At 40.6% G+C, this 10,813-nt stretch overlaps 1 protein-coding gene across 1 annotated transcript; it reads right to left on the bottom strand.

Moving 5' to 3' along the window:
- Positions 1-114: 114 nt before the first annotated feature.
- Positions 115-9,485, bottom strand: spg7 (SPG7 matrix AAA peptidase subunit, paraplegin). The gene is made up of 17 exons (XM_085271126.1): positions 8,928-9,485; positions 7,567-7,669; positions 7,400-7,489; positions 7,040-7,281; positions 6,762-6,901; positions 6,102-6,204; positions 5,895-6,020; positions 5,576-5,738; positions 5,099-5,272; positions 4,900-5,024; positions 4,674-4,776; positions 4,198-4,308; positions 3,999-4,114; positions 3,347-3,503; positions 1,744-1,907; positions 1,348-1,425; positions 115-1,258 (listed from the first exon to the last, which is right to left on the bottom strand). The coding sequence occupies exons 1-17, from the start codon at positions 9,201-9,203 to the stop codon at positions 1,049-1,051; spliced, it is 2,481 nt and encodes an 826-aa protein (XP_085127252.1). The 5' UTR covers positions 9,204-9,485; the 3' UTR covers positions 115-1,048.
- Between the last annotated feature and the right edge of the window lie 1,328 nt (positions 9,486-10,813).

Below are 10,813 nucleotides of genomic sequence, written 5' to 3'. Positions count from 1 at the left end.
CCAGAACCTTTTTACTGTGTTTCTTGTCATTATTATCATCATCATTATTATTATTATCATTATCATCATCAATACATACCATTAATATTAGATGTTCCACAAAGAACAACACAATGTTTAAATAAAACTTTATTTAAATATTTGGCAAAACCATTCTTTGGAGCTTTATATTCACTTCTAGCAATAAAACCAACGTGCAGTCCCTGACAAACATCGTTTCTCAAAAAAGAAACACCTTCTAATCTGTTCCTACTTAATTACTGATTCAAGATGAGAGAAAGACCAAAGTGTGTGGTGGAAAATCTGCTGCTTCATCACCAGCATGACATACATTTTGAAATCTCAGCTTTAAAGGTGTTTTACAAAATGCAGAATGTGGTTTCCTCAGAACAGTTATTCCTCACCGCCTCTGTTTCAGGTCTAAGCGGTCTAACTGCAGCTCACTACAGACTAATGCACACCTTGATGAGTTTTTAAAACCCCAGTCACAAACATCAGTGCCAATATATTTTGTGCATGTGACCTAACAGTACAGATTATTTCAGTAAAGAAAAACTCCAGTTACAAATGCTCAAGCAGCTTCACTTCTGCCATCTAAAATAACACAGATTTTCCAAAGAAATATCTGAAGCTAACCCTGAAAATGATTTATTATATTTTTTAAATTAAAAAGATCACATCTACTGGAGCCATCAACACCTATGTTGGCATAAACCTGCTAAGTGCACAAAGTAAATACTGTTCAGAGGCTTTTTCTCAACTGTTAGCACTTGTATTTGTTTGTAATCCTGTTTAAAAACACTTGTTTTTATTGTCACCATTGCATAATCATATGTCTCGGCAGCAAGCACACGAGAGAAATGATGGAATTCCCCAAAAATATTCATTCTGAAAGTTGCAGATTATCACACACATTAGCTAAGTGGAGACAACTGCAAATGTTCATTTGCACGAAAGTTTGCACGGACTGCAGAGTTTTTTATAAACTTTCACTGTTAGAAATATAAAGCACTAAAGAAGGGACTAAATACGCTGTACATTTCGAAGATCACACCAGCTGAGGGTTCATGTCCTCGTCTGTCTGCTTGTGGGGTGGAGGCGGCTGAGGCTCGTCTTCTCCTGTGTCTTGTTTGTCCCTCTCTGCCTCCACCCAGCTCTGTGGGAGGATCATCTTCTTGGGCCCATGGGGTGGTGGACCCAGCAAGGCTTCAATGTCATCGTAGTTCACGACTTCACGCTCAAGCAGCGCATTGGCCAACTGGAAAGACAGACCCAGCGAGTTTTTAAAGGCAATACAGAAGAATTGGCCTCACATGATTAAAACGCATAAAGAAGAAAACAACCGACCAGTGTTAGTTTGTCTCTGTTGTCCAGGAGCAGCTTCTCCGTTTGTCTGTATGCACGAGCTATCATTATCTTAGCCTCCTGCAAATACAGAAAGATGTATTCAAATTTACCAATTCACTTTTAAAACAAATGTCAATGATTTGCAACTGCTTTTAAGATTACATTTGAATGAATACAAATAACATTAAAACTGAGAAATATTATGATTATAAAAAAATATTATTTTTAATAGGATGCTTGTAGCAAAGCGTCCAAACCTTCAGAAAATGTCCCGTACATACTCTAACAGCTGCAAGAGCTACAAATGTATACTTTAGCATAATAATATTAGCTTATTACTTCAACATTCACAGTGCTAATCTGAGAACAGAGGACTAATCCGATTTTTGAACCCACATGGTCCATCTGCTGCTGCAGGCCCTGGCTGAAAGGACGGCGCCCAATGGCACCTTGCTCTTCTGTTTCTGGGAACGAGACCTGCCCGACACTGTCGCACATGCCGTACTGCTTCACCATGGAGTAGGCCACACGCGTCACCTTGCGCAAGTCATCTTGAGCTCCTGGGGACACAGAAAAAAAGACGCTTAATGTTTAAATTTAATTAAAGCCCACTCCCACATCTTTCAGGTTTAACCAAACTTGCCAAAAGGGAGAATATTTATTTGGCTGCCCAGCAATTAGATATTTGACTGATAATAGAAAATGTATTTAAAGTAAGCAGTATGACCAAAAAAAAAAGAGAAGTGTTCACTGGTAGGTTGTGATTACAGGAAATAGAAACCATAAACATGGGTGTAAATCATCAGTCATGTTAATGTAACAATTTGCTCTCTGACCTTGGATCCTGGCTTTCTTCTGTGTGTTAGTTTGTCACAGTTGGAGACTAATCACACTAAACACCAATAGCAACATTTCCCCCTGATGATAACAGTCTACTCCAGGAGGACAATGGACCTCTCTACACCACAAAAACTGCTTGGTAAGAATATCCAGGTGTACAGGAACAACCTTGAAACACAGATCCTACAACAGAGTGCCAACCAGTTTCACCCTATGGCTACGTTCACACTGCAGGCGAAAGCGCATCAAATCTAATTTTTTTTGACCCTATGCGACCCATATGCGATCATGGTGTGACAGTGTGAACGGCACAAATCCGATATTTTCAAATCCGATCTGGGTCACTTTCGTATGTGGTACTGAATCCGATACATGTCTGATGTTTCAGAAAGCGACTGCTGTTTGATCGGTCATGTCGCATTAAATCCGTCTTTTACGTCACTGAAACAAGACAGACGCCAATTATCAGCTCCAGAGAAGACATCGCGAACGCTTCCTGGCCATCCAGTGTAGATGTCAGTGAAACTGTTGGGAAGACAACGTTGGAGAAATGTGAACATTTTATTTGTACTGTATAATCTGCAGATTCTGACAGAAATCTGCAACTACCCTTTGAAGCACCGCTCCTCTAAAACAGCAATAAGGATAATTATTAGGTTATTTACATTATTATGTGAATAACAAAATAACTTAAAGCAAAAATTGGGAAATGTAAAGTCCGAAGTCTTTATATTAAGGGCCATCAGTCAAACAATACTGTTTGGTCTGGGTCTAAACAGAGCGTGTTGTGTGTGACGTCTTCTTTTGCGCATGCGGGCCGCTTTAAGCGTTCACACTACAGCGCGTTTGCTGTCGCATTTTATTTGTAGTGTGAACGAGCAGACCAAAAAAAATCGGATTTGATCAAAAAATCGGAATTGAGCATTAAGACCTGCAGTGTGAACGTAGCCTATGATAGCTGGGTTAGCCTCCCACAAGACCCAAAAGATCCTCTAAAATTACCCTGGAGCAGACCCCACAGGACACCTGCAAAGAAGGCCTGACTGTAAGCTCCAACAGGCCAGAGCTGGTTTAGTGTCAGAAAAAGAGAACCTTAACGATATCAAGCAGGTGGTTTTAACATTGCAGCTGATTCGTGTGAAGATTAGTTGCAGGGTACCTGTAGTAACCTTGTTAAAGGTGATTGCTTCAGCAGCTCTTCCTCCTAGAGCCATACACATCCGCTCAAACAGCTGCTCCTTGGTGAAGAGATACTGGTCACGGGGTAAGATCTGGGCAAATCCTAGAGCTGCGTTTGTACGTGGAGCAATGGAAACCTGAAACACATCACATGATCTGTCAGTTTATGAAAGGTTTATAAAAAGGTGAATTGTACAGATTAAGGGTTAACCAATTGCACTGTTGCCTTTTTAGAGTATTTACATTTGTATCATAGCCTATTAAACTGTATGCTTTTCTAGATCAACATATAACCTCCACAGTCCTTGTTCATAGTTGTGTCTTGTGTGGGACATGCGGCATATCCATTTGGGTTTTTATACACAGATGTGTGAAAGTCTAATACAGCAAATGGTATAAGAGGCAGAAAAGGAGCAACTGAAGAGAGACCCAGGATTATGAATAATCCAGGCATCTGTATAAACTGCCAAAACACTTATCAGTGGTGAAGTGGAGAAACAAGTGCTCCTCTGAAATGAAACCCTACTCTCAACACGCTCTGTGGAACACTTTGGACTTATCTGATTAAAGCTAAACATGACAATTAGATCTGGAAAGATTTACTTATATAGAATGCGTCACATTTCAAGTACCTTCATAACTGCTTCTGTGTGCTCAAGGAGCCATCCCACTAAGGCATGTCCAGACTCATGGAAGGCAATGACCCTCTGCTCCTCTTTAGACAGGATCTTACTCTTCTTTACGCTTCCTGATGACACACATTTGTCAGATTTTGCCACCGACACATGAGAAATATTTATTTCCCAGAACTTAGCGTGTGCATTATTGTACCTGCTATAACTCTCTCCACCGCATACTCAAAGTTAAAGGTATCGATGGATTTGTACCCTTCTCTGGCAGCATGCAGAGCAGCTTCGTTACAAATGTTTGCAATGTCTGCACCTGCAGAGACACCATGAGATAACAAACGTTAGAATAACACTTCAACATCAGCAGTGTTGAGATGTTTTATCCTTTTTGATTTAGAACTTCTCTTTCTTCATGGAGGCAGATAGACCAGTACTTTAGTATGCCCAAAGATGTTCATAGACTTCAGTTAGGACTAGGAATGATGCTCTTTAAATGATACCAATGCCAAGAGGGAGTCTACTTATTAAACCAATACTGATTATTTTATTGATTCCTGATTTGTTGTCTGAGCAAGCCTACACAGAAGATAAGCTAACAAGCTTGATGATTACAATTGACTGGACAGTTTTTTGGTTCTTGATCCCCATCCCTAAGGAGAACCATAAATGTGCACGTACCACTGAAGCCTGGGGTGAGCTCTGCCAGACGCAGGGAGTAGAAATTCGCTGGCTGAGTCAGCTTCAAGATCTTCAGATGCTGCTCAAAGATCTCCTTCCTCTCCTGGAAAACAATCGAAATGAAACAAACCAATCCAAATCTCCTGCACAGCAGCAAGGTTAAGTTGTTATTAAATGCTCAGCAACAAATGACAAGGATACCCATTTGGAAGATACCCAATGATACCTGCAGTGTTGGCAGATCTATAAAGATGTGTCTGTCCAGTCTGCCTGGTCTCATTAGAGCATTATCCAAAATATCTGCTCTGTTAGTGGAAGCAAGAACAATGACATGGTCTGTTGTTCCCATGCCTGCAAAAGAAGAGGAGGTTAGTATTCTGCCTGAAACGCGAATGGGCTGCTCTAAAACTAGATGTTTTACTCACCATCCATCTCTACTAGCAGCTGGTTGAGAGTCTGCTCCTCCTCAGTGTTGGAGAAACCTGACATGTTGGTGGAGCGCTTCTTTCCCACAGCATCGATCTCATCGATGTAGACGATGCAGGGTGCTCGAGTGCGAGCCTCCTTGAATAAACTCCTGACCCGAGCAGCACCCAGGCCTACAAACAAACACATCGCTGTACATGATCTGGTTCTGCTGGAGGTTTCCTCCTGAAAAAGGGGACTGTCGCAAAGTGCTTGTTCACAGCTGGTCATGTGATTGTTGGGATTTTTTATGTATCACTGTTACAGCGCATATACATATAAAAAATAGGGCACTCGCTCTTACAGGCTCAAGTAAATCAGATAGCTTTCACTACAGTAAAACCCAATACTATATCTATATGATGATCATAAACAACATCATCAACTCACACAGTGAATATTAGCATCATGTTGATGCTCATGCTGTGTGTCCATACCTCCAATGACCTCCACAAACTCAGAGCCAGCCATAGCCAGAAACGGCACCTGGGCTTCCGTAGCTACAGCCTTAGCAAGCAGGGTCTTCCCACATCCTGGAGGGCCAAGCAACAATGCACCCTTGGGCACCTTGGCGCCAAGCTGGAGGTATCGTTCAGGACTCTATGAAAAGGTAAAGCTAGTGCTGTGAGTATTAAGCCGCAGAGGAGGAGGTTTGAGGATTCAGTTGATCAAGGCTTTCTTAATTAAATCTCAAATATTTAATGTGCTTCACTTGTGCAAAATGAACATATTTTAACTTTTGAGTACGTTTCTTACCTTGAGGTAGTCAACAAATTCCTTTACTTCCAATTTAGCCTCATGCATGCCTGCCACATCTTTGAAGCTCACACCTTTACCCGACTTCCCATCCACGATGGTGAACTTGGCCATCTTCAGCTGATTCTGTTAGGCAAGTTGGAATGTGGAGTTAGTCCACAGAACAAACAACATAGATGTCAGTTTGCTAAAATGTGTTTCATTTACAAAAGCACTGAAGCCGCCATCTCTGCCACCCATGCCAGCAAGTCGAAAGATATACCAGAGAATCGCCACACCGATCGCAGCCATGCCCAGAGCATAGACTGCACTGAAACAAGAATAGAGGGAGGAAAAAGGCTGTTTTTAACTTGAAATTACGACAAACCTGTAGTTCAAATATTAACATTTATGACCACATTGATTGCATGCATACGCCCATAGTCTAAGAAACAATAATGAAGTTCAAATGGATTTGAAAAGAAGCGCTTCTTGGATTCAAACAACTTCTACTGGAAGTGCTGTTTGGCAGGGATACACGTAGCATAAAATATGAAAAAGAAAAAAAACGAAAAAAAAAACTCCAAGGCATTTTCTTTTCAAAATAAAATTTAAATTTAAAATTTATTTTCACAACAAAAAACTCCCAACATGTTTCTGGCACACAGGCATTCATGAGGAGAAAATAAATAAATAAATAAATGAATACTGCTGAACTTATGTTTTTATGAAAAGCAAAATAAGCCATAATTTTGTTTTTGTTGTCGTATCTGCTCTGTATGATTTTAGCAGTGCCTTGAATTATTTCTTAATCCTCAGAAAAGATTAGGAAGGCACCTCATAAACGATTTCTTAGAATGTCTGCTCTGATAAGAGTTGTTTTCTTACTTCCCAAAAAATCCAGTGCGCTTGTAGGACACTGGTATTCTGTCCTTGCTGTCAATATTCAGCTCCTCCTCGGCAGCTCTCAGCTTCTCCTCGAACTTGTCAATGTTGGCAACCTGCATTCTGTACATAAGCGCCAGCCTCTGCAAAGCATGAGACGTAGCAGGAAATTAGAATTAAGCATGAGGGTCTCCTGCACTACTTTGAGTGTGTTAACTGTGTGTGTGTGTGTGTGTGTGTGTGTGTGTGTGTGTGTGTGCAGAAAATCATGTACAACATACAGGCCTTCCGAAGATGACTGCTCCGGGATGAAGGTATATTTCCACAATGTCACTCTCGGGAACGACCTGCACACGTGACACCTCCCCCTTGGCAAGCATCTCGTTCACAAAGTCGTTCCAAGAGATGTTACCGCCACTGGTGTTAATGGAGTTCAGCAGGCTCATGATGAGCGCTATGATGAAGAGGGTTCGCAGGCGTTCCCGGTACATCTGATCCTCCTGTTCACGACGTTTCTTCTCCTCTGAAAGGTGAGGCCGAAAATAAAAAATAAAATAAAGTAAATGACGTGACAAAGAAACCAGGTGTGGTGCAGGTATTTATCAGTTGCATCAAGTAGCAAAAAAATATGCATCGCTTACCTTCATCTTCCTCTGGCGTCTTCCCCTTTGGCCCATTCTTTTTATCTTTGTTTTGATTAGACTGAGATGTACTGAAGAGATTTGTTGCCCCTGAAATCAAACAGTTTAATTTAAAGCAGCTATAAGTGAATTTTTAAACAACTTATGAAGGTAAACTAAGTATTTACCGAGTAAATTTGCCAAACCAACAGGGTTCCTGAGCAGGTTGTTCCTAATTAGCTCTTTTCTAAGTCCCACCAAGCTAGGCCCCAAAGGTCTGTGGAGAAGACTCTGTTATGGGAATATTGGAGAAAAAAGGTGGAAAGAAATCAGAATCAAAATCAGAACTAGAAAACCTAGTTAAATCAAAAGTGTGTAAATTTATTATCAACAAATGTGTTTACAACTTAAGGAAAAACAACAGACAATGTCACAATCTCAAACTGAAGACTTTCCAGAGTAGAATAAAAATAAGTTATTAAGGCATCTGTGACGGTTCTCAGTCATCCAGGTCATCATAGTCTAAGGAGAAAAGCCTCTGGACTTTTTTTAAGTTTCCTTGAAGAAACTTGAAAAATTCCAGACGCTTTTCTTTCCACGCTAGACAAGTGATTAAGGCGATCATATTTGACACTTTCAAATTTAACAAGTTAAATCATTATAATAAAACTATACCATATATGTGAAGTAAATCTCAGTAACAACAGTGCAGAGAGATTAATATTTTCTTACATGAAGTTAGAATGACATGTGAGAAGGAAATTTGACTAGAGCCATGGATACTTCTGATTATTTTATTATTAGATATCAACCTCAGTTGATGCCAAAAAAGCTATTAGCACTGTTTTGGGAGATAAAATTACTTATAGATCAAGTGTTGAAAAATCAATCATGTTGAGCCTTCTGCTAAAAAGATATTTCTTGGCCATTTCTTTAGGTACACCTCGTCCTCAGACCTGCCTTAATCCTTTGTGACATCGATCCAATAAGGTGCTGGACAAATTTCTCTGAGATTTTGGTCCAGATCGACATGATAGCAACACAGCTGAGTCATGGACGGATCAGGATGGATTCATGCTCTCGTGTTGTTTATGCCAAATTCTGGCCATGCCATCTGAATGTGACAGAAGAAATCAACTCAACAGACCACGCAATGTTTTTCCAATCTTCTATTGTCCAATTTTGATGAACCTGTGTGAAATTTAGACTCAGTTTTCTGTTCTTATCTGACAGGAGTGGTCTTCTGCTGCTATAGCCCATCTGCTTCAAAGTTCAGCTGCTCAGAGATGCTCTTCTGCTCAAAGCAATCTGGGAATTCTCCTCTGACCTCTCGCATCAACAAGGCATTTTAATCCAGAGAACCATAGGTCACCGGATATTTCCTCTTTTTTGGACCATTCTCGGTAAACAAGAAGAAACCCCCCTGCAGAACAGCATTTTCTGAAATACTCCTGTCTGGCATCAACAACCGTCAGTCATTTAAACCACCTTTCCTCCGAATGAAGTGGCCATCCATGGCCACTCATCCTATTAGTTACTTCACTCTTACCTGTATGAGTTTCTGTTGCTGCTGATCTGTAAGAGTCCGCTCTGACTTTGTAAGAAGCGTCTTCCTCACGTGATCACACCTAGATGGGACATTTTGAACACCGCGGCTGGATAATGGCTTGCTCTCCAATACATAACAGTTTCGCTTCAGCAGCGTCCACAATAAACCTCTGCTGTATTTGCGACAAACACCAGCACTTTGCTGCAACAACAAAGCTGACATAGTGGCTGTCGTTAGTCGAAAGCGAACATTTAACGGAGCTAATTGCACCGACATAGCTGTCTCCGTCTCCTCGGAGGTTTAGAGCTCGGTTTGGAGCTCGAGCTCGTTGTTATTCAACCGCTCAGCCGGGCAAAGACGGCAGCCCTGCGGGGACCTACTTCGGCGCGAGAAACTCACAAAGACTATTTAATTTTTAAAAAAAATCGGATTTCATTATTTAATAATCCTCGTTAGAGATACATTGTGTGTTCAGTATGTGCAGAATGCTAAATAATACAGTTAAACGCATCTCGGAAGTCGAACTTTGAACTTTAACCTTTCTTTGTCGATCTTTAAGGACCTGCAAGCTGCGCATATGTTTGCGCAGGATTTACGCAAAACAGCTTTAAAGCAGCACATTTACGACACATCAGAGAGTACAGTTACCTTTACCCCCCTCTTTATTGTTGCGAAATTAACCGCAATTTTCAAAGAATTAAAAAAAGAAAAATGTGTGTAATGTATGTAAACGGTTTAAATTAGCAAATGTACTGCTTCCCGTGAAGCCTGCAGTAAAGCGTTGTGGGTGTTTGTTTACTTGATTTTTCAGTCAAAGATGTATCACTGGTCCACCAGAGAGCGCTGTTGGTTAAGATGATTGAGCTGTTTTGGTACGGTGCGATTTAGCAAAATGAATGCATATGAAAACAGACAATGTTGGTTACGTGGGGTTAGATTGAGAGCAGGGTGCTTTTGTGTTTCGGTCCAGTTTAATAATAATAATAATAATAATAATAATAATAATAATAATACCCGGTATTATTAATGTGAATAAGCTTCAGTCAAGTAAGAAGAAAGAAGAAAGGCTTTGTGGATAATGAAAACAATGTCGTAGAAACGCAGACTGTATGGAACTGTATGTACAGGTCTGATTGAATGGCATAAAAGTGACCCAATGAGAGTTTGGAGTTTTCCTTTCGGCCAATAGGAGCATTCGTATCATCCGTTCACGTATCAGTTTAACCACGGGTCTGTCAGGTTTGTTCACCAGCACGCTCCGGTTTCTTCACAGACTCATCAGCCGAAAGCTGCACTTAGATCACGTCATTAGACATATAAAAGGCCGTGAAACATGCATATCTTAAGAATTATAATAAAAAGTTTTCCAGAGCGTTTTTCACAAGGATAATCATTTACAATTTCAAAGTATCAACCCCAAACCGCCGATAGTGTTGTTTAAATTATTTTACATTCATTAATAAATTCTTAAATACTAAAAAACATGCCAGCGAGTATGATGTATGTATAACTACTATGACTTATGATGATACAGAATTTTTTCTTGCGGGTTACCAGGCCCAATGGTATCAGGAAGGTCAGTATAGCTAAGCTAAAAAGACTTAGAGGGGATAACTACTGCTCTCGTACTAAATGAGTGGTAAATGGACTTAAACGGATTGGTTATAGAATAGCAGTGTGCATAGAGGCACACACCGAGGTCCTGTAGGTAATTCTGTGAAGCTGCAGGTGTTTAATTATCACAGGGATTCCCCCCCCCCTCTCAATAAGTGTCGCAAAATAGCTCACATCAGGGTCAGACAACACGAACTCGCGAATGTCTGTGCGCCTGCGCGACAAAGTCTGTCTGAACTATTTTGTCATAAACAAGTGCTTCCACTTACTGA

Source organism: Mchenga conophoros, linkage group LG1 (assembly GCF_057382185.1).
Source record: "Mchenga conophoros isolate Kocher_MC1m ecotype Shallow Benthic linkage group LG1, M_conophoros_male_GT1.1, whole genome shotgun sequence".
Classification (NCBI taxonomy): domain Eukaryota; kingdom Metazoa; phylum Chordata; class Actinopteri; order Cichliformes; family Cichlidae; genus Mchenga; species Mchenga conophoros.
Note: the sequence above shows the minus strand (reverse complement) of the source record. Positions and strands in the feature narration are given on the sequence as shown.